Consider the following 22,183-nt stretch of genomic DNA (forward strand, 5'->3'; position numbering starts at 1 on the left):
TATCTGGTATAGACACTATTGATAACTTAGCTTTCAGCTTTAAGCAATTATTTGGTAGTACCACTTCTTCATTTTATGGCTTTTTAAACATTAAGTTCTTAAATATTTGAAAAGTATTTCCTATTTTCTGATAGTTCACACACAAAAAAAGATGTGAACATCAGCTTGAAAAATTATATAATCTTAAAAAATCAGTTTTTTCTTAAAAAAGTTTATTCAGTCTGGCCGGTGTTGCTCAGTGGTTGAGCATCAACCTATGAGCCAGGAGGTCACAGTTCGATTCACGGTCAGGACACATGCCAGGGTTTTGGGCTCAATCAGTAGGGGGCATGTGCAAGAGGCAGCTGATCAATGATTCTCTCTCATTATTGATGTTTATAGCTCTCTCTCTCCCTCTTCCTTCCTCTCTGAAATCAAAATAGATTTTTTTAAAGTTATTCAATAACTAATTAAAGATAGAGAAATGAAACAAATACTCATTTAACAATTCCAAACATGATCCCTTTCACAAAATGAATCTATAATCTTGTCAGGAGTGGGGGGAAAAGAACACAAAAAGGCTCCTCTTAAGTTTGGATACATTAGCAACATACATTTTTTTCCCATTTTCAAAATAACCCTTTAAACAATCCATTATTTGTAAGACTAGAGTTAAAAGAAAACAATAATGTGATATTAAAATTTCCTCTTAAAATATCTTGACCAACTCATTGTATATAGGCTTAAATTAAAACGAGCATTTGTTTAAAGACTTACATTATATGAAAAATGTATATTTCCAAATAAAAAAGTTAACTATATACATTTAATAACATTACACACAATTAATATAAAGGCTATATAAGGCGTTAGGAAGCTCAAAGTCTAAACAAGTCTTATCAGATAAATCAATCGATTTAACATTATAATTTGGATGATCAAATTATCTATCCACTAAACCCAAAACCTTATTTATGATTGGTAGAGTCTAGTGTATTTATTTTGAATATGGAACCACAGTTTTTTTCCCCTATATTGAAAAAGGTTAGGCAAATTAGTTTTATATATTAGTTTATATATATATATATTTATAAATTATATATTAAAATACATGGTTTAAAAGTACTGATTGAGAGAAAAGAGATTTTTAAGGAACTTCCCAAATTTATAGAATTAAGGAGCTCTCTAGGTCAAAGATTATTTATTTGCTATTTTCTGGCTCTTTAATGAGGAATTATACTCAGTGATCTAAAGTGTCTTTTAGCTCTAAAGTTTTGATTATATTGTTTTGCTTTTAAATAATTAAGGCTTTTTCTACCCTTCTCCTTGCTTTTAGTCCCTCACAAGTCAGTTATTAGTGGGGAATAAATATCATATTTAGCAACTTACTCTTAATCCCTGTGCCCCCTCCTCTTTCCAGAGCCCACAGTGCCAAGCACATGGTATTGCTCAATATTTATTAGATATTCTTGAATAGCAAAATATTAAGGATAAACCAAGAATTAAAAAGAGTCTGAAGGTAATAATAGTTGCTTTTATAAAACTCCCAAACAATAATTTCAAAGTTTCTAGTCTCCTTTTTATTTTTTCTGTTGTTTTTTTTCTTTAAGTTGAATTTATTGGGGTGATTCTAGTCTCCTTTTTAGATTTACTTTGGTTTGTCTTTGTAAATAACAGCAAGAGAAAATATGGCACAGGAATACAAGGTTAAGTCATTATAGGTAAACTACAAGCAAGGCTATTAAGTAAACTTAAATAAAAAATTGTTTCTATCCATATATTGAAGATATGAATTTTATTTACACTACTAGTAGATCCCAGCTACTCCAGTTACTCTGAGATATAATCACCTTATCAACAGGAAAAATATCTTCCAGTATTTAGCAGTTTTAACAATTGTAACCAAATTGCTTAGTTATACTATAGAGTAAGAAGCAATTAATGAGTTTTTTGGAAATAAAAAATATGTATACTAGTATACATTATCCTGATGCCTAGGCCAAAATATATCTAACAACAAACATTCTTGATTTCTATTAGTCACAAAAATAAAGGCAAAATATATTGCAAATATCTTCTTTGTAAATGATTTCAATTAAAATCAATAGTTCAATGAAAACAATACAGAGGTTCATGTGAGTTCAAAACTTGACAGATAACATGTCAAATATAACTACAGAATATTTGTCTCAATGATGCCACAGTAAATAGATTTTTACATATCTCAATTTTATCTTATAGTCAAGGAAAATACAAGTCAGTAGGTTATGATCCTAAGTCATAGTTAAGGGCCCCTTCTTTTAGCTTGTAAGATGTAGCCTTTTGATTTGATAATTCCTCTACTTTTAACAATGACTGAATATCGCAGTAGCCACAGTGGTACCCATTCATGTGCTGGAATGTCAGGGATGCTTTCCTGAAGAGCTTCTTGGAAACTTGCTTCAGAAAGCAGTTCTTAAAACAAACAAACAACAAATAAAAACCCAGATTTAAATTTGAAAACAAAGGCACTTTACTATATAGGTAAGCATCTCTCTCTATATAAAAGCCTAAGCGACCTTTACCACTGATGACCAAAAACAACTGAAACGACCAGTCGCTATAACATGCAATGACAACCAGGGGGCAAATGCTCAATGCAGGAGTGATGGTCAGTGCACTCCCACATCGCTCAGCTGACCGACCCTTCCCGGTGGCCCACCAGCCTGGTGGCAACCACTTACTCCCTCAGTAGTCCTGCAGATCCAATCTCTGGAGAATGGGCCTGGCACCAATGGACCAGCACCGCTGGCATGATCCTGACAGTGCCACCACAGGCCTTCTGGAAGTCAGCCTCGGGCACCGCAGCTGCTTCCCCTCCCTAGACGCTCCACCAGGAAGAAAGGATATAAAAGCAGCTGCCAGATGGCTCCCGACAACCAGTGCTAACGTCAGTAGGATGGATCCGGATCCTGGGTTGGCAAGGTCGTCCCACTGTCCGCTGGGAGGGCCGATCACATCCCAGTCCCACCCTGCCCTCTGGGGACCCCACCCATTCACAAATTCGTGCACCGGGCCTCTAGTTTAAATATAACACAAGGCACACCTCAAAACTGAATACAAAATATGCTTATCCTTAATGGGTGCTATGAAACTGAACCAGGATGTCAGATGGTCTGAGACAGTTCTTCAGAAAGTATCTACACCTGTAATGCAGCCTATTTAATTCATAACGTCTAGTGAATGGAGCCTGAATATTGATACTTTTTTGAAGATCTCCAGGTGATTCTAATGTACTACTAAGGGAAATACAGGAAAGTAGGGAAAAAATGTTACCATTATCCTATCAACCAGAGACAGACCATTTCCATTGGCATGTATTTTTTCCCCAACGTTTTCCCTATATCTACCTATCTATCTCAATATCTTAAAAACTAGAACTCATACTGTAGTTACAGCCTAATTTACTTATTTTCTCCACATATGTGATAATGAATATTTCCCATATAATTAAATGTTCCATGAAAGCATCATTTTTAATGATTTTCCAATATTAGATTATATAGATATCAAAATTGATATATTTCTTTATTGTTGGCCAAAAATGTAGTTTTTCCCCTAATATTTTGCTAATAAAAATGCTATAATAAACACCCTTAACCCCTCCCCCAACAATTTTTTTGTTAAAAACGTTTCTTTTTCAGACTAATTTTTTTATTTTGGTTCTATATAGTATTTTTGATGATGGTTATGAAAACAGTTTGTAACTCGTCTTCCTATAAACCATATTTTTTTACCATATTTTCTTAGTATACTCGTCGACGACTGAAAAAGAACATTTTGTGAAAACGAGTATACACATTTCTGCCGGGGAAGGGGTTAAAATGCATGCATGGCTATGGAATGACAAGCTCAAAGTCCAAGTATACTTTGAAGACTAGATATATAACAAATTGCCAACTGCTTTCCAAAAAGGCCATCATCCAACAGCAGCTGATAATGCTAGAGTGCCAATCTTAACCTAGCCTCAGGAGCACCAGCAGTCATTTAAGGTTATCTTTTAATTTGCATCTCTTAGATGAAATCATTCTTTTTTCTTCCACATTCATGTCCAAACCCTCTACTACTGCTCTGATGTACCATTCCCCTCCTTACTTCCTCTTCTCCAGGAACACTGGCCTCATAGCTGTATCCTGGAATCCACTAGCACATTCACACCTTAGGGGCTTTTGCATCAGATGTCCCCTTTCCTGAACACTACTTTTCCAGATGCCCACATAGCTGACTCCCTTCTTGCAGGTCTCTGATTAATGTTGCCTTAGCAGGGAGGCCCCCCTGACCAATAATACAAAACAGTAATCCCTAACCTGAGCACACTTCTCCCTTAGCCAACTTTTCTCTATACCATATACCACCATTTATCATTTACATTATTGTTTGTCTCCTCCCATTAGAAAATCAATTCAGTGAGAGCTAAAATTTGTCTGATTTGGTTGTCAGACAAATGTGACTTGATTGAAATTTGTCTATCTAGTACTTAAAAACAATGCCTGGAACACAGTAGGTGTCTGCTTAATCAATCAATCAATCAATATGCAAAGATTCCACTGGGTCAGAAGCAACCATACAGTTAAATATTAAGTATCATCTATACAATATGATTTGGGAGCACAAGAGGACCAGTTTGCCCCAATGAACTGCTGTGATATTTGAATAGCATCAATAGTAAACTCCCAGTAAATGTTATCTATTATTATTCGCCAGGTACTTTTCTGAGTATTTTAGATTTATTAACTCATTGAATCCACATGTTAACCTTATGAGATAGGTAATATTGCCCCCCTTTACAAGGGGACACTAAAGCAGACAGGTTAGACAACCTGCCCAAGATCATACAACTAGTAAACAGCTAGTTTTCATAAACAGAAAGCAAATGTCTCATTGGGAAAAGTAACATTAACATGGATTTGTTTATCAGATAGTCTAAAGGAGAAGAGACTATCGAGGGAAGAAGGATAAAATTGGGACGACGCTCCAATCAACTGAGCCACTTGGCCAGGGCTTAATTACATACTTTTGATTCAACTATGTTAACTCCTTAGAATCAGTAAACATGACAAATCTTTTAAGAGAAGAATTGCTTCATTTATAGATCAAAGTGTATGAAGATTCGTTAATGGCATAGGCAGAATCAGTCTATATATTCTAATCAAAGGGTTTAGAATTAAAATTAAAAAGACATCTAGGGTGGGGGTGGGCTAGAAGGGGTCAATGGGGGGAAAAGGGACATATGTAGTACTTTCAACAGTAAAGATTAAAAAATAAGTCATCCAATTGTCAAATTATGTCAGAAAAACACACAAAAAAGGATTACATTTCTGAGATACATATGCACTATATTTTGCCATAACAATTATGTATTAGCACATAATCCACATGCCAACATTTAGATAACATGGAAATAAAATACTAGACACCTTAGTCTTTTCCTATTTCCTTTCCTACTAGAAAAAGGAGAGCATTTTTTCCAAGTGGAGCTAGATCAGGGTACAGGCTCATCTATGAGCAGCTGGTAACAACTGCTACTGGTAATAATTACTGCTGAAAGAGCCCCCAACCCAAAGTAAAAACGTAAGTTGATATAATATTACCAACCTATGAAAAGTTAAAATTTTAATGGTTAATATTACAGAATGAATCAGCAATAGCAATTCTTTGTTAGATTTTCACTAAAATGACTTTTTTTTAAAAAAAATATTTTATTGATTTTTCACAGAGAGGAAGGGAGAGAGATAGAGAGTTAGAAACATCGATGATAGAGAAACATCGATCAGCTGCCTCCTGCACATCTTCTACTGGGGATGGACCTGCAACCCAGGTACATGCCCTTGACCGGAATCGAACCTGGGACCTTCCAGTCCGCAGGCCAATGCTCTATCCACTGAGCCAAACCGGTTTCGGCTAAAATGACTTTTAAAAAAAAATGAATCTGTACGCCATGCTGTACTGGCTAATTTGAAACGTTTCAGATCAGAGAGACTGTATAACATAGTGAGGAAAAGCTCCAAATTCAGCCAGGACCTAGGTTCACGTTCAAACTTTACCCTGTGCCAGTGGAGTGACCTTGGCTAGTTTCGTAAACTCGAGGCTTCCGTTCTCATCAACAGAATGCCTAGTTTCGGTTGTTATGAAGATTATAGATCATCTCTCGGAGGCAGTTAGCAGGATGTCTGGCATTTGAGGAACAAAGCTATTAAAACTTCTCCTTGCCCAGCTCATTGGTTGAGCATCAATCTGTGAGCCAGAAGGTCATGGTTCGATTCCCGGTCAGGGCACACATGCTTGGATTGCGGGCCCCATCCCTGGTGTGGGGCATGAGGGAGGCAGTCGATCAATAATTTTCTCTTATCATTGATGGTTCTCTCTCTCTCTTAATTCCTCTCTGAAATCAATAAAAATATGTTTAACAAAAAAACAAAACAAAAACTCCTCCTCCGCTTCCCCCAGAATGTGAAAAATGAGAATGGGACAGATGGCCGACAAAAATAGTGTAAAGTCTTAAGAGATTATCCATAAGCATTCTAAAAATTAACTGAATCAAAACACTAATATAATGCCATCTTTTTAGACATGGAAATAAAAACCCAATTTTTAAAAAAAATATTTTTATTGATTTCAGAGAGGAAGGGAGAGGGAGAGATAGATAGAAACATCAATGATGAGAATCATCGATTGGCTGCCTCCCACCCACCCCACACTGGGGATTGAGACCGCAACCCAGATATGTGCCCTTGACTGAAATCAAACCCGGGACCCTTCAGTCCATAGGCTGACGCTCTATCCACTGAGCCAAACCAGCTAGGGCTAAAACCCAATGTTTTTTCTCCAGGAATGATCATCTATAAAATGTAATTTCCTCCAATATGGAGATTTAAAATTCATAAGACAGTTGTCACTTAAAACTACACCAAAAAATGCCCCGGCTGGTTTGCTCAGTGGTTAGAGCGTTGCCCTCAGACTGAAGGGTTATGGATTCAATTCCCCATCAAGGGCACACGCCTCAGTTGCAGGTTCCCTAACCCCAGTAGCAGGAGCCAACCAGTAGATTTCTCTCTCTCTCTCTCTCTCTCTCTCTCTTCCTCCCTTCCTTCCACTCTCTCTAGAAAGCAATGGAAATAATATCCTTGGTGAAGATTAAAAAAACAAAAAGAAACCCCAAAACTACACCAAAATACTACTTCACAGAGCCTATAGATCTACTAGGTAAAATGCCTCCTCCGTTCCCTACAAAACAGTGAAAAATGAGAGTAGGACAGAACAAACAGTATCAAGTGTAAAACATTCTCTTCCCAGCTTTCCTAGCTCTCATGTAAAAGTTGACAAAAATTTATGCTATAGAAGGCAGACAAGCCATTCTCATTAATCAAATAATGTTTCTATTAGCATCAAATATATATGCTTTAATAAAATACCTACTCAATCACCAATCCTAAAATGCTTACATTTCAAATTAAGCTATCTGTCTCTTTTTCCAGATATTTATCCTTTTTAATTAAGTGGCTCTTTGGTACCTTAAAAGATCTTTTCTGTGTAGCTTAATACTTATAAACCTAAACAGGCTAATATTCAGGGAACAATCCCTTCACTTTTTCCCCCATTGGTACAAAGACAAAACTAAAGCTCTCTGAAACAAAAACAAAAGGCATACATGGTTTTGAACTAAGCATTACCAATAGTTCTAGGCAATAGCACTGTGCACCTATCACTGTACACAATTAGAAATTCAATTTTCACAAGTAGTTTCTTGTAAGATCAAAGCTCATGATCAAAGTCTATAAATGAAAATCTGACTTACCTTTTGGATCATTATGAGTCAGTAGCTGTATGTCAAACTGTTTAGCGAATGCAGTCAAATCAGGTGGCATCACACAGCAGGAGGCAAGATTAACTTGGTTACTATTTGGTTTGACCTAGAAGTGAAAAAAAAAATCATGATAACGCCACTAAATTAAGTACTACTAAAAGTAGATGATGATACAAGAACTCAATTTTAGAAAATATGAAATGTTACATTCGATAGCACTTAAAGTTTATAAATTACTTTTACATCAATATATTTATTAATGTGTGTTTTCTAACTCACATTAGCAGTAACAGGGAAAGGAAAAATAGCTCTAGGTGGGGGGAAAGCCAATATAATACTACAATATTAAAACGTCTCCTGTAGAACCTGCAATCCAATACATCTGCCTCAGAAACAGACTTGATTCCAACGACAGAGGGAATATGTCTTTAAGGTAGAGGATCAAACACAAATGATAAGTACATTTAACGTTAAAGTATAAAATGGTTATTAATCAGAGACATTTTGAAAAAGAGAAGAATTAGGTCATTTCTAATAGCTCCTCTGGTTAATTTATAGATACATTCTGGATCACCCAGGATCTCTAGCAGGGTCTTAGTCACATTCCAGCTACCACCAAGTCCAAGGAAGAAGGGGCAACACTTCCTCTAGAGTAGAGGTTCTCAACCTGTGGGTCGCGACCCCTTTGGGGGTTGAACGACCCTTTCACAGGGGTCACCTAAGACCATCGGAAAACACATATATATAATTACATATTGTTTTTGTGATTAATCACTATGCTTTAATTATGTTCAATTTGTAACAATGAAATTGGGGGTCACCACAACATGAGGAACTATATTAAAGGGTCGCGGCATTAGGAAGGTTGAGAACCACTGCTCTAGGGTCTTCTTGTCTGTAAGAAACTGAAAGGTCTGAAAAGGACAAGGCTAAGATGAAGTAAAAGCAATAAAGAGAGATACAGAGAGTAAAGGTAAAATTCCAGTAAGCAACTTCACTAATAATTTGTATGTTATTAGGCCAGATAGTTGGGGAGGGGGGGGTTGTGACTCCATTATCAAGTGTATAAACTAAGCCTCATGTAACTTTAAATAATAGTCAGCAAAATATTTGTTATATATAGTAGCCCCTTACTTTTAGGAAATCAGAACCATGTTCTAATAATAGCTAATGAAAAATGTAATGTTTTTATCAAATAAGTAAAACGGAAGAAAACTGAATTCATTTGGCTATGAATGCTTCAATACACATTTTCTAGTGTTTTTGTCACTCCTTTTAAATGAGACTAATATTAAGTTCAATTAGATATATAGGGTGTCCCAAAAATGTATACACACTTCAATTTCAATTTTGAAACTGAAATGTATTTTAATAAACAGTGTATACATTTTTTTGAGACACCCTACATATTTGAGGGGGAAAAAACCCAATTCTGTATATAAAATCAGCCTCAAGACTTCCACACTTGGAATAGTTACTCCACAGCGAGTGTCCACTATATGCAGGATACTCAACAGGATACCACAAGGACTGTAAGAGAAAGCCCCCTCCGGGACCCCCCTCCCCGAGTGCTCGTGATCTGGCTGTCCTTTACCTTGGCCCACTGATACAGCTGTTCCAACTGTGTTTTGTCCAGATCAGAGGTACCTATGGCAACAATTTTTTTATTCTGAACTAAGTTTTGTAATTCCTCCCAGTAAGGCTGCAAATGCTCCAAGGAAAGATTAACTCCATCTTCAGTAGGAGGTGAAGCAATGATCACAGAATCCAGCTGTGCAACTCCAAGGACTGAACAGGCTGATGTGAAGGAAAACACAGAAGATAAATGTTTGTTACATAATAAAACGAGTATTTCTAATGCTTCAAACATCCCACTGAATTCTGTCCATATATTCATTAGTTTTCTATATAACAGGTTGCTCCGTTTCACAATTTATCCGTTCCCTAGAATATTTCCATTTTCTAAAAAAGTGTAAGTGCACAGCCCTGGCCAGGTGGCCCAGTTGGTTGGAGCATTGTCCCGTTCACCAAAAAGTTTTGAGTTCTGTGGGGAGCCGCCTATTGTCTTCTCTAGCAGAGAGGTGTGAACAAGGAGCCGGGATGCTGGTGACCCTTGAGCCCTGGCAAAGGTCAGGGCTGTGCACCCACTGTTTAGTCCAGACAATGGTAGCTGAAGCAACTTCCCCACCAGATAGTCATGTAAATCCTTACTGATAAGATAGTCTGTCTGTTATTGGAACTTGCCTGCCTAAGGGCTATGGGTGTATCCCACACTCAATAAAAAAATGCAAGGCCTGAGCACAAGCAGAGTCCATCCTCTTGGGATGGGCTCTCGCCTGGCCCCCCAATTTCCAAATTATCTTTTGTCTCGTCTCTTTCATTTGTGTGCGGCCCCTCTTCCAGATCCTGAACCCTGAACCACGCGGGACGTGGGGGTAACATTAAACAGAGTTCGATTCCCGGACAGGGTACATACCTAGGTTGCAGATTTGATCCCCAGTCGGGACTCAAATGGGAGGCAACCAATTGATGTTTCTCTCTCACACTGATGTTTCTCTCTCTCTCAAAATCAATAAAAACATCCTCAGGTGAGGATTAAAAAAGAAAAGTGTAAGTGTTCATTCATCTACTTGGTCGATGTAGTAGCTAAGTGGATTTCTTTGATCTGTCTCTTCTTGGGGAACCCACAGCTACTTTAGGCTCCTCTCTGGGAGAACAAACCTCCGCTTCCTAGGTGCCAGGATTTTTTGGTGCCTTCCTTAGCTTCACACATTTTCTTCTCTAGTTCTACTAGTATCTCCCGTAGATGATCATGAGAATTCTGACCTCATGTTCTGCAACTGGTAGTCATAGCAAAAAATAAAATGAGACTGAAAAACTGAATGTATGGTCTTAATCTATATTTATAGAGGTAAATACTAGTAATTTCTTAGTTTCTATAAAAATAATTTGAGTTTATTTTTAATGATTATTGTGCACTCCACAGTTATATTAAAGAGCTAATTATTTAAGTGTTCAACATATGTAAATACTGGAAGATGTTTTAAAAGAAAAAAATACTAGCAACTACAGTCGTGTTCTCAGACTTCCCATGTCTCCGCCAGTGCTGTCCGGATGGCCTCCCAGAGCCGCAACCCAGCTGCCACCAGCGTCGCTGCAGCTTATAAAGGAGCCAAGCCCAGTGCGGCCCTGCCCTGCCCAGGCCCAGTGAGAAAGAGCTGATGGCCCCCATGATGAGTGGTGACAAAGGAACTTCTGACTTCCCTGAATGAGACAATCTTTTCTAATGGATGGGAACAGCTAGCACAGTTTAGGAAGACTTGAGGCATAAGCTCTCCCTTGAGTTCCTCAGTGACTACCAGTAAAACGTGCGCACGGTGAAATTCCTCATCCCAACGTAGATATCCATAACATCTGCCTAGACCAGGGGTGGGCAAACTTTTTGACTCGAGGGCCACAATGGGTTCTTAAACTGGACCGGAGGGCCGGAACAAAAGCATGGATGGAGTGTTTGTGTGAACTAATATAAATTCAAGGTAAACATCATTACATAAAAGGGTACGGTCTTTTTTTTTTTTTAGTTTTATTCATTTCAAGCGGGCCGGAGTTTGCCCACGGCTGGCCTAGACACCCTAAAGGACAAGTGGTCTGCTCTATATTTTATCAGGACCATCTGCTCTCCATCCAAGTCTGCTAGGAGAACCCAACATTGATAGCCCATTGAACATGCATGCTGTGGAGCTCTGGAAAACCCCACAGCCTTCAAGAAGTACCTACAAGAAACCTACACAAGGCAGGTCTCTGGCCAAGAGCCCTGTCCAGCCTCTCTTCTTTGCTGTCTTTTTCCTTAAATGGTCTGTCCTTGACTTGATTTCTGTATAGGACCCTGCATCTTTAGCTGTGGTGTCATATTTGTTTTGTGCCTGTTTTTTTAAATTAAGTCTCTGGTTGAGCCCCTGTGATGAATATATTAAATAAACACATTTGTGTGTGTGAGGGGAATACTGAATAACTGTAATAATACCACAATAACCTAAACCAAGTACTGAAAATAGATAAAAATGCTTTGTTTGGTTGTTGTTGTTTTGATTTCATCTATAGTATTAAAAGGGCAAAGAATATGATTAAGGAGAATTTCTATCTCCAAACACATAGTTAACAGTTAATTGTTACATCTTTTATATTCCTCTTATATATCAAAATATGACCCTCCATAATTTAATATGATTCTACAGAAGCCTTAGAAAATTAGGTTAGAACTTTCCAGTCAGGGCACATTCCTGGGTTATGAACTGGTTCCCCAGGAAGGGGCGTGCAGGGGGCAGCTGATCCACGTTTCCCTTTCACATTGATGTTTCTCTCTCCCTTTCCCTTCCCCGCTCTCTAAAATTCAATTAAAAAAAATCTTTAAAAAAAGGTAAAATTGGAATGAATTCATTTTCTATTTTATGTGAATCTGAACATGGCGGGGGTATGGGTGTGGGGGGGGGGATGATTAACCGGGGATCTTATATGCACATATGCATAACCCATGAACACAGACAATAGAGTGGCGAAGGCCTGGGAGGGGTGGGACAGGATGGAGGGAGTCAACGGGAAAACACACACACACACACACACACACACACACACACACACACACCAAGGGGGCACCTGTAATACTTTCAACAATAAAGATAAATTTAAAAAAAGATGTAACTAAGTAACACACTAAAAAAAGATGTAACTAATGTAACACCTACACTAAGTCCACTATAAAGATAAAATGTTAATATTTTGCTTACCCATGTCAACTGCATTTTTAGTTGAGGATGAAGAATTTGATCCTACCATGAACAGTTTTGCTGGATAATAAAGAAAACAAAACTGATTACTATTTGGATAACATTGTACAATAAAGTATTAACACTGCTAACAGTACTAAGATGACAGATAATTCTGAACGTATTGTTTTTTCTTTTTTAGTAACATTATTTTATAGTTTTCATTTTAAGACATAAAAGTATACTTTCACTATAATTTTTAAATTTATGCTAGTTGCTAACAAATATCTGCCAAAACAAAAAAGCAAATATTAATTAACCATTGGTTAGAAGGTAGTTCAAATAAACAGAAATTTATTACTCAAAATGTATATTTAATGAATTAAACATTAATGGAGCATATTATTTATGCTCTCCAATAAACTATAATATATAGAAAGACTAAAATTGCTTGGAATGAGAAGAAAATGGAAAACAAACAATCCTCCCTGTGACCTCCTAGTGCAGTTGTGGGCAAACTACGGCCCACGGGCCGGATTCGGCCCGTTTGAAATGAATAAAACTAAAAAAAAAAAAAAAAGACCGTACCCTTTTATGTAATGATGTTTACTTTGAATTTATATTAGTTCACACAAATACTCCATCCATGCTTTTGTTCCGGCCCTCCGGTCCAGTTTAAGAACCCATTGTGGCCCTCGAGTCAAAAAGTTTGCCCACCCCTGTCCTAGTTCATAGGTCTCGATGCTCAACCACTGAGCTACACCGGCTGAGCTCAACTCAACATGTCTATATTTACTTCATGTAAATTCAATGCTCAAAAAAATCTAAATTCACTCAAATAGATAAGTGAATTAGTAGGAAAAAAGGAAAAGGGAAAATCCAAAAGGAGAATGGATAGAAAACCAGCTAATAAAATACCCTATATAAAATGCCTAGGATTCAACATATACAACAAATTTTCCTTATACATTTCTTTTCCTTCTCCTTTCCTTTTTACTGCTAGACAATCTTCCTAAAACACTGCTTTCCTCATGTTCTCTATTTACAAGCCAGCACAGCTCCTCTGCCAGGTGAGTCAATCTTCACTTTAGTCCAACCTTAGCTCCCACAATCATACTCTAAGCAAACCCTCCCCACCACAGTCCCTCTGACCATGAATGTATGACATTTGAAATGGTCATTTCAAATCAAAAAGACATTTTTAGATGAGCAGAAAAAGGAAAGCTATTCATTTGGGGAGAATTTGGGTACAGAAGCTCTCTGGGAACTGAGGACAACTTGCAAGAGATCCAGGATGAATCTGAACCAGTGATGGCGAACCTTTTGAGCTCGGGGTGTTAGCATTTTGAAAAACCCTAACTTAACTGTGGTGCCATGTCACATATAGAAATTTTTTGATCTTTGCAACCATAGTAAAACAAAGACTTATGTTTTTGATATTTATTTTATATATTTAAATGTCATTTAACAAAGAAAAATCAACCAAAAAAATGAGTTCGCGTGTCACCTCTGACACGTGTGTCATAGGTTTGCCATCACTGATCTAAACCATAATGAACTGCAATTAACCACAGGGAAAATGTTGCTTTCACTTCCTTTTCAGGACAAACAGCAACGTGAGACTAATAGAAAGAAATGGGTTTTGGAGTCTGGATGGATTCCTGGTTCAACCACTTACTGGGTTGGTTGTATGACAACTTTCAAGTTAATTAATGTCACCAGTGCAATGAGGATAATAGCCCTACCTTGTAGACTGTTTTGAGAATTATAAGAAATACAATGAAAAAGGACAAGCACAATGCCTGGTACAAAGTACGACTCAACAAAACAAATGGTAGTTATTGTTAGTCGAAAGTCAATGCTCTATCTCATTTTATATGTCCATTCCCCGTCCCAAGGAAAAACAACCACAACACAAACACAAATGGTAATAAATAATCGCTACCTAGCACTTAACTTTATGCCAAGCACTGTGGCAAATGCTTCTTTTGCCTGTGAAGCAGATGCATCCCCATTTTATAGATGAAGAAGCTGAGACTCAGAGAGATTAAATAATTTGTTAACCCAAGATGATACGAGTCAGTAATCTGTACCTCCAGAAATGTCAATTTAGTCAAGTTCAAGCTTTTCCTCATTGTGCTATGCTGACTATAAGATGAGTGCAAGAACAGGGCACCTTTTCATTTGTTGAGCTTCACAGAGTCTCTGAAAAGTAGTCACTTGATACATTTGTTGAATGGGTATAATTTTATTTCTCTCCATGCAACTTGTTGCCCAGATTTCTTTCTATACTCCCAGGCCATCTCAGCCACTGATTGGCAGCGTCCCACCAGGAAGGGAGGGCCTATGCCTGCTTTGGGTAGACAATGTTAAGACTCCCTTTTTTCTTTCCATTTCCTTCAGCTTAATCGTCCCACTGCTCTGAAGTCCAAAATATAAATTAATAAATGACTGTGAAGAACAGCAAGGTAAAGTTATATTGTGACTCCACTGAAGTAGCCAACACTGACCTCCTGTAACTTGGAGAGTTGACATTAAAATTTCTAAGTCTCACACTTAGTAACCAAGTTACTCATTACCAGAAGCAAAGAAAGGCTTGTTCCCATGCCCAATAAAAACTATCACTTCTGCTGTATGACATAATGAATTGGAAAGGCTAGACTTTACCAGAAACTTTCATTTCGTCTCTTTCATCGGGGCTTATTTTTTCAACTGCATGAGATACAGTACATTCCAAGACATCTGGAAACTCCTATAATAAACACATGATGTTTACAATAAATATAAAATGTTTTAGATTAGCTATATATTTTCTACTATTCATAAAGCTCTCTAGCAGCAGGGAACCCAAAAGATAGCAGGGTTCTTTACCTGAGATCTGAATGGGCTTCATAATCCTTGTAAAACCCTGAAATACAGGTAAAATACTGTGTGTGTGTGAGTTCATTTTTTGGGGAGAAGTGTCTCATTTTGATCAGGTACTCAGATTACAACACACCCACAAATAAATGGGGGTGGAGGGCAGGAGGCCTGCAAGGAGTTAGAACCACTAGTACCGTAAATAATTTTACTTAGAAAAGAAATCAATGAAAAATACTATTACCCATTTTGGATAATGACATGCTACAAACTTTCAACATTAATCACAAACATTTTAAACAAAGTAAAACAGTGAGGTCTTTCTCACAAGTCTTGAGCATATTACAATGCCTGGCCAGTAAGTGTTTATTAATCATGCATAAATAAGGTAAATGGTCATTTTAGAGAAACAGAGACTGGTAATAGAAATTAATCAATGCATGTCTAGCAGCTATCAAGTTATAAAACTTGCAATACACTCAGGGGAACAAGTATATCCAGCATACAACTTGCTCCATTCTTTTAAAGCAGTCTGTGTAATTTGTTACATACCTTTGGCTGATTTGGATCCCAAAGAGTGGTTTACAGACAAGTGTTCTGTATATTGTCATATATTGACATTTAATGAAACACAGTTCCTTACTGTGTCAGCAGAAACTGACATTTAAAAAATTATTTCTAGTGACTATATTATCGGGGTGATATTCTACCAAAACAATTTACCAACCAAAACTATTTAATAATAGTTATTCCTTTGTCAGGCCAAATACAAATTGGAGCAAAATACATTATGAGAAAACTCTGGTGGGAATTAAGTACAGAGACTCCTAGTATGTTGTCTAGTTGAAGAGTTGACTAGTGTCTAGATTTTCTGTTTAAGCTTAAGCTGGTTGAGTCAGACTGCCATCTCAACACATTAGCCATAGGGAGTTTTATGCTAACTGTCTATTTGTCTTCCCTATCAAAACTAAGGAAATTAATTTCCTGCTTACTTCACTTCCCTTTTGGACTACATGATTTCTTGACCCACGTTTTACTCACCCTGACCAAATCAGGGCTGATTTGGGAACTCCACTCATTCAAGGTCTTTTGGATACAATCTCGAAGCTGCAAAAAGAATGCATTTTGAAACTGTTAATCAAACTCTATACACTTTTTTGTACTTATCTGATAAGAATGTATTAGCTTGATAAATAGAAAAGGATGTCACTAGGAAATACTATACAAACCAAAATTTTAGTTCTATAAGGTTGTTTGTTCTCTACAACAAAGATACATTTATATCTATTTTATTCTACTCTTAATTCTCAAATGTTGATGACCTAAAGTAGTAACCTAATTATTTTAAAAGTAATTTTTGTACCAATAAAAATTAAAGTAAACTTCTGAGACATAAAAACATAACTAAAGAAACAAACAAAAAAAATCAATAATAACGTTTATAATGGAGAAACATGGGTTTAAGCCAGCCATGGGCAAACTACGGCCTGCGGGCCGGATCTGGCCCATTTGAAATGAATAAAACTAAAAAAAAAAAAAAAAAGACTGTACCCTTTTATGTAATGATGTTTACTTCGAATTTCTATTAGTTCACACAAACACTCCATCCATGCTTTTGTTCCGGCCCTCTGGTCCAGTTTAAGAACCCATTGTGGCCCTCGAGTCACAAAGTTTGCCCACCCCTGGTTTAAGCCCAGGCAGCCTGACTAGAACTAATATTAACTACTATGTTATATTTCTCAAAGACAAACACACGATTCTCTAAATGTGGCCAGGGGAACTCCTACATCAGACTCACCTGTGGTGTTTATTAAAAATTCAAATTCCTAAGCCTCATAATAGACCCGCTTAACCACTCTATAAGGGCAGAACTTTTACTTAACAAGCATCCCAAGCAATCGATATGTCCTCTGAAGTCTGAGAACCACCATAGTCATATCTTACAGAAGTCAATGCATGTCAGTGCACATTTCCTAACACTTAGGTACATTGTCTACAGACTGTCCAACCTGTCTTCAGTGTTTTCTTACATAAGCAAATAAAATTTTTACACTAACATTGTAGTATGTTATAAATTCATTCAAATGTTTATATTCGTTTATCTCTTATGTCAGTATATTTCAAACTTATTTGATAGTGGTAAAGCAAGACATAATTCACCTAGTGAGGACCTACATACAAATAATACAACATTTATAAAACAATATTTATGTTCACTACATGCCAGGTGCACTGTTTTTTTACTTAATTAGAAAAAAATATGCTACTCCATAACTCACTAAATTGATCTATGACATCTAATGGGCATCACTAGCAGTTTGAAATCACTGCCTTATAATTATCCAAGGGCACAGTGCTTTGCAGAAAAATAAATGTGTAACTAGAAGCAAGTCCCTGAATTGCAAAAGCACTTTCCTAATAGTATTAAGAGAGACTATCTGGTTTATGACTGCTTATGATAAAAACTGATATACACACTTTGTTGCTTATATATTAGTACAGATAATTACAAGGAACAACTACTTTATCAATTGAAGAGCTCAGAGTCACTTATGTTAAGATTTACAATCCACAACAATACTATAATCCACATAGAATTCAGTTTACAAGGTCTATATCTTTACGGAAAGTATATTTATATACTCAAATTTAAGTCGGTACATAAAAATTATTGATAATTATATCAGATAATTACAAGTCAATATTCTTTTTAAAAATTAGTAAAAGCTGAGGCAGCAGGACAAACTGTAAGTTAACAATTCTATCAGGAGTGCTTTGGCTCAAATCACGGGAGAATCTGATGAAATTTTCCTTTGGAAGAATGGCTCATTTGCATACTTAAAGCTTTTTACCTTCTTGATTCAGGAAGGTAAATATATTTTCTGGGCATTCATTCCCTTCTTGAAACCATTTCTTTTTTTTAAAAATATTTTTCTTGATTTTTAGAGAGACAGGAAGGAAGAGGGATCGAGATAGAAACATCGATTAGCTGTGTCCTGCACGCCCCCTACTGGGAACCAAGGCCACAACCGGGCATTTGCTCTGACCAGGAATCGAAAGGTTCATGGGTTGACATTCAACCACTGAGCCACAATGGCCAGGCATTGAAACCATTTCTTTAATAAATCTTGGATTCTGAAAAATGTCAGGATAAACCATAGAACAGTCCAATGTTATGATAGGAGAAATTCATTGACTATATTATAAACCTAGTGATTTTTAATCTTCTACATGTTATCTGTATCAATTGAACATTAACCTGGTACTGTTTGTTCTTCACTTTCTACATTCTTACCACCCCCCGCCCCCAACACACACCCCTACATAGTATCACTGAAGATAAGTATCATTACAATGTAGTATATCAGTAAATCTGCAGTTGTATAAGGGTTTAAAAAATAGCATATAATTCAACTGGTCAACTACCCTTGAAGTATGGTAGCAACCATCTCAGGTAGAAATTATAGTTTAATTTTAACCCTGCTGTTTGGCTTATGTACCTATTTGCTTTGTTTAACAATGGACAGTTACTTTGATTTTCTAAATTATATAAATCATCCCATTCGATTAAATGCCTTATTGATTGTAATGTGAATATCCCATGGGTTGTGGTCATACTGGTCTTAGAAAACACATTTTCCTTTACCTGGGAAGGACAGCACAGTTATCCCAAGGTCAGAGGGCTCTAGACCCAAAATTGTAATTTAGATAGCATGCTGTTTCTGCTTCTGTAAACTGCTTTTTTTGCGAACCAGGTTCCTCATTCCAAACCCTGGGATGTAATCAATACCTTTGTGATTTTTTGCCTATATAACCTTGGAGCTGCGACCATCTTGTTACTATGAGATTTGAGAAAGCAAAATGGCCCCTCATAGTCCCAGATTGCAATAAATGTGACTCTTTAATTCGACTTCTTGAGGGGTCCTTCTGTGATTCGTGGGGTACATTACAACACCCTTACAACAAATAACCGGGCAAAACAGTCCTATAATGGCCCATTTAAAACACAAGATCTGCCCGGCCAGTGTGGTTCATTTGGTTGAGCGTTGTCCTGTGCACTAAGAGGTCACCGGTTTGATTCCTGGTCAGGACACATGCCCAGGTTGCCGGCTCAATCCCCAGTAAGGGGTGTGCAGGAAGGCTAATGCTTCTCTCTATAAATTGATATTTATATATTTCTCTCTCTAAAATCAATAAAAATATATCAATAAAGATCTGATTTCTCTCTGGTCAGCAGCTCAGTGGTTAGAGCCACACTGAAGGGTCACAGGACACGGACCCCTATAGGGCGCATTCAGGAGGCTACCAATTGATGTCTCTCTCTCTCTCTCACATTAGTGTTTCTCTCTTTCTCTCCCCCCCACACTCTCCCTTTCCATTCTCTCTAAAAATCAATGGAAAGATATCCTCTGGTGAGGATTAACAACAACAACAAAAAATCTGCTTTCATAAAATTCTAGTGTAACAAAACATCTGGGCAGAGAACACAGAATAAAAACAAAGCAAATATCAACACTAGAAGAGAACTTTTAGAAATTTTAATTAAACTCTCTATTCAATGTGTAAATGTTCTCAGTCATGAGTGATTTATTTAGTTTCTTTATTCAATGAGGTTAAACTGTTTAAGTAATATAACCCAATTTGAAGCCGTAGTTATCATGAAATTATTTTTACATGGAAACAAAACATGTATATTTTACCTACAATATGCTGCCATATCTCAAGTATTCCTCAAATATTTTCTAGTTTTTTTACTTTTTCCCTCTTAAGCTGCACCCAAAATAAAACACATGAACCAGAATTAATCTTTTGAACGATGTTTTTAAAACTGTGGGGTGTGACTCATAACTGCATTAAGAAAGTAAGTTTTAAAAAACAAATTAGGATAGGAAAAAATCAGAATACACAGTATATAATAAGGGTTAGTATCTTCATGAAATCATATATACATACACTATATACTAGTATTTTTAACTGTGTTGCAAGAAAAATGCATTTCTTACTGTGTTCACAGTAAAAGACTTTGAAAGCCACTATTCTAGAGTGTGTTGTAGTGAGATAAGAGAAAATTTCACTTAATATTATCAATATACATGCAAAATGGTATACTGAACCAGCAGCACTGGAGGAAATTAAAGGTCTAGAACTAAATATAGAAATATTTACCTTTGGGAGAAATAGTCCAATTGGGGAGGTTTGAACAAAACAAGACATGCAAACAGCTGGAACCTGGACACAATATGGTACAGGATTCTGATTCCTTTTTTTTTTTAAAATATGGAACGTTTCACGAATTTGCTGTCATCCTTGTGCAGAAGCCATGCTAATCTTCTCTGTATCGTTCCAATTTTAGTATACGTGCAGCCGAAGCGAGCACTCTGATTCCTTTTAAAGTTACAATCAAGGGCTCTCATCTCCAGATGAGCACTCACTCCAAATACCAGACCTGTGCACAGGCCCAGCACATACTTAGATGGCTGTCATGTACTGCTGTAGAGTATATCACCAACATCTTATATTAAAGAGCAGAAACTGCCTAGGAACACAGCTGATAACGTCACATTCTGATACAGTTTAGGGCATTTTTTTTCCTTTTAATCAAGATTTGTTTTATCGGTGTCAGACGGGTACCAGACTGATCCGCATGATCACTTCCTAAGTGACATAATGTCTAAACACTATCTGGTACACCTGAAACTAATATAATATTGTGTGTCAATTGTAAGTGAAAAATAAACAATTATTTTTATATATATATTTTATTGATTTTTACAGAGAGAAAGGGAGAGGGATAGAGAGCTAGAAATCTAGATGAGAGAGAAACATCGATCGGCTGCCTCCTGCACACCTTCTACTGGGAATGTGCCCGCAAGCAAGGTACATGCCCTTGGCTGGAATCGAACCCGGGACCCTTCAGTCCGCAGGCCGACGCTCTATCCACTGAGCCAAACCGGTTAGGGCGAAAAATAAACAATTATTAAAAAAATATTTATCTTTCCGATTGAACCAGAAAATAAGGGAGATAAAATGCTTATATGGTGAGCGTTTTCACATATATTTTCATCCTCACAGCAGCCTGCTGAAGAAGCTATTACCCAACTTTAAGGCTACAGAGAGAGTAGCTTTCTCAAAGTTATAAGAGCTCCTAAATCGAAATTTTATTTTGTTTGTTTGTTTGTTTGAAAACTGTCCCATGCCACCAAGGTGCCTCCGCAATTATCCGTGCAGAGTCAATGATTTACTGTCCGCTCTGAAATGTAACGAGTGTAGGCTTCCACATTAACCTCCGCCACTTCAAACCAGGGATTAGTCTCTGGGCAAAGAAACTCAGATTACTCCTCGGCAAGAAAAACATACACTTTGTTGCGAAGCCGAATTTGAGTGTGTACTCACTTGTCTCACAGCAACAGAGAAACTATTGTCAACATCCTACAAGCTCAGCGGATTGCTACTACTTCAACTGAATCCTCCAAAAACGAATCTCTGGACTATTTTTCACCTGCACGCGCCGTGGGAAGAGAGCCGGGCAGAACGACGGACTGGCCTCCTCTAACCCCACAGCCGGGAGAGGGATCCGACACCTTTGAGGGCTGGGAGAGCAGCCAGAAGCGCGCATGGAGGCACCGCTCGCCGTAAAGTTGCACCTGCCAAGTTTTTAAAGACCCGCTGCCCCCAACAGCAGCTTTGGGCACGAAGTCGCGGGCACCGCGGCCTCAGCCTCCTCCCGCGGGCGGGGCCC

General features: G+C 37.4%; 1 protein-coding gene across 1 annotated transcript; it reads right to left on the reverse strand.

Moving 5' to 3' along the window:
* Positions 1–503: 503 nt before the first annotated feature.
* On the reverse strand, positions 504–20,673 carry GCLM (glutamate-cysteine ligase modifier subunit). The gene is made up of 7 exons (XM_015560337.1): positions 20,611–20,673; positions 16,486–16,551; positions 15,253–15,337; positions 12,607–12,666; positions 9,417–9,619; positions 7,814–7,928; positions 504–2,433 (listed from the first exon to the last, which is right to left on the reverse strand). The coding sequence occupies exons 1-7, from the start codon at positions 20,656–20,658 to the stop codon at positions 2,264–2,266; spliced, it is 747 nt and encodes a 248-aa protein (XP_015415823.1). The 5' UTR covers positions 20,659–20,673; the 3' UTR covers positions 504–2,263.
* Between the last annotated feature and the right edge of the window lie 1,510 nt (positions 20,674–22,183).

This window comes from Myotis davidii, unplaced genomic scaffold (genome assembly GCF_000327345.1).
Source record: "Myotis davidii unplaced genomic scaffold, ASM32734v1 scaffold674, whole genome shotgun sequence".
NCBI classification, from domain to species: Eukaryota; Metazoa; Chordata; class Mammalia; order Chiroptera; family Vespertilionidae; genus Myotis; species Myotis davidii.

Excerpts from the sequence above, each read along its gene's own strand:
- GCLM (XM_015560337.1), bottom strand. The coding sequence starts at position 20,658 with ATGTCTTGTTTTGTTCAAACCTCCCCAATTGGACTATTTCTCCCAAAG. Across the intron at positions 16,552-20,610 it reads TTGGACTATTTCTCCCAAAG|CTTCGAGATTGTATCCAAAA; the intron begins GTAAATATTTCT and ends TTCTTTTTGCAG. Across the intron at positions 12,667-15,252 it reads AGACGAAATGAAAGTTTCTG|CAAAACTGTTCATGGTAGGA; the intron begins GTAAAGTCTAGC and ends TTTATTATCCAG.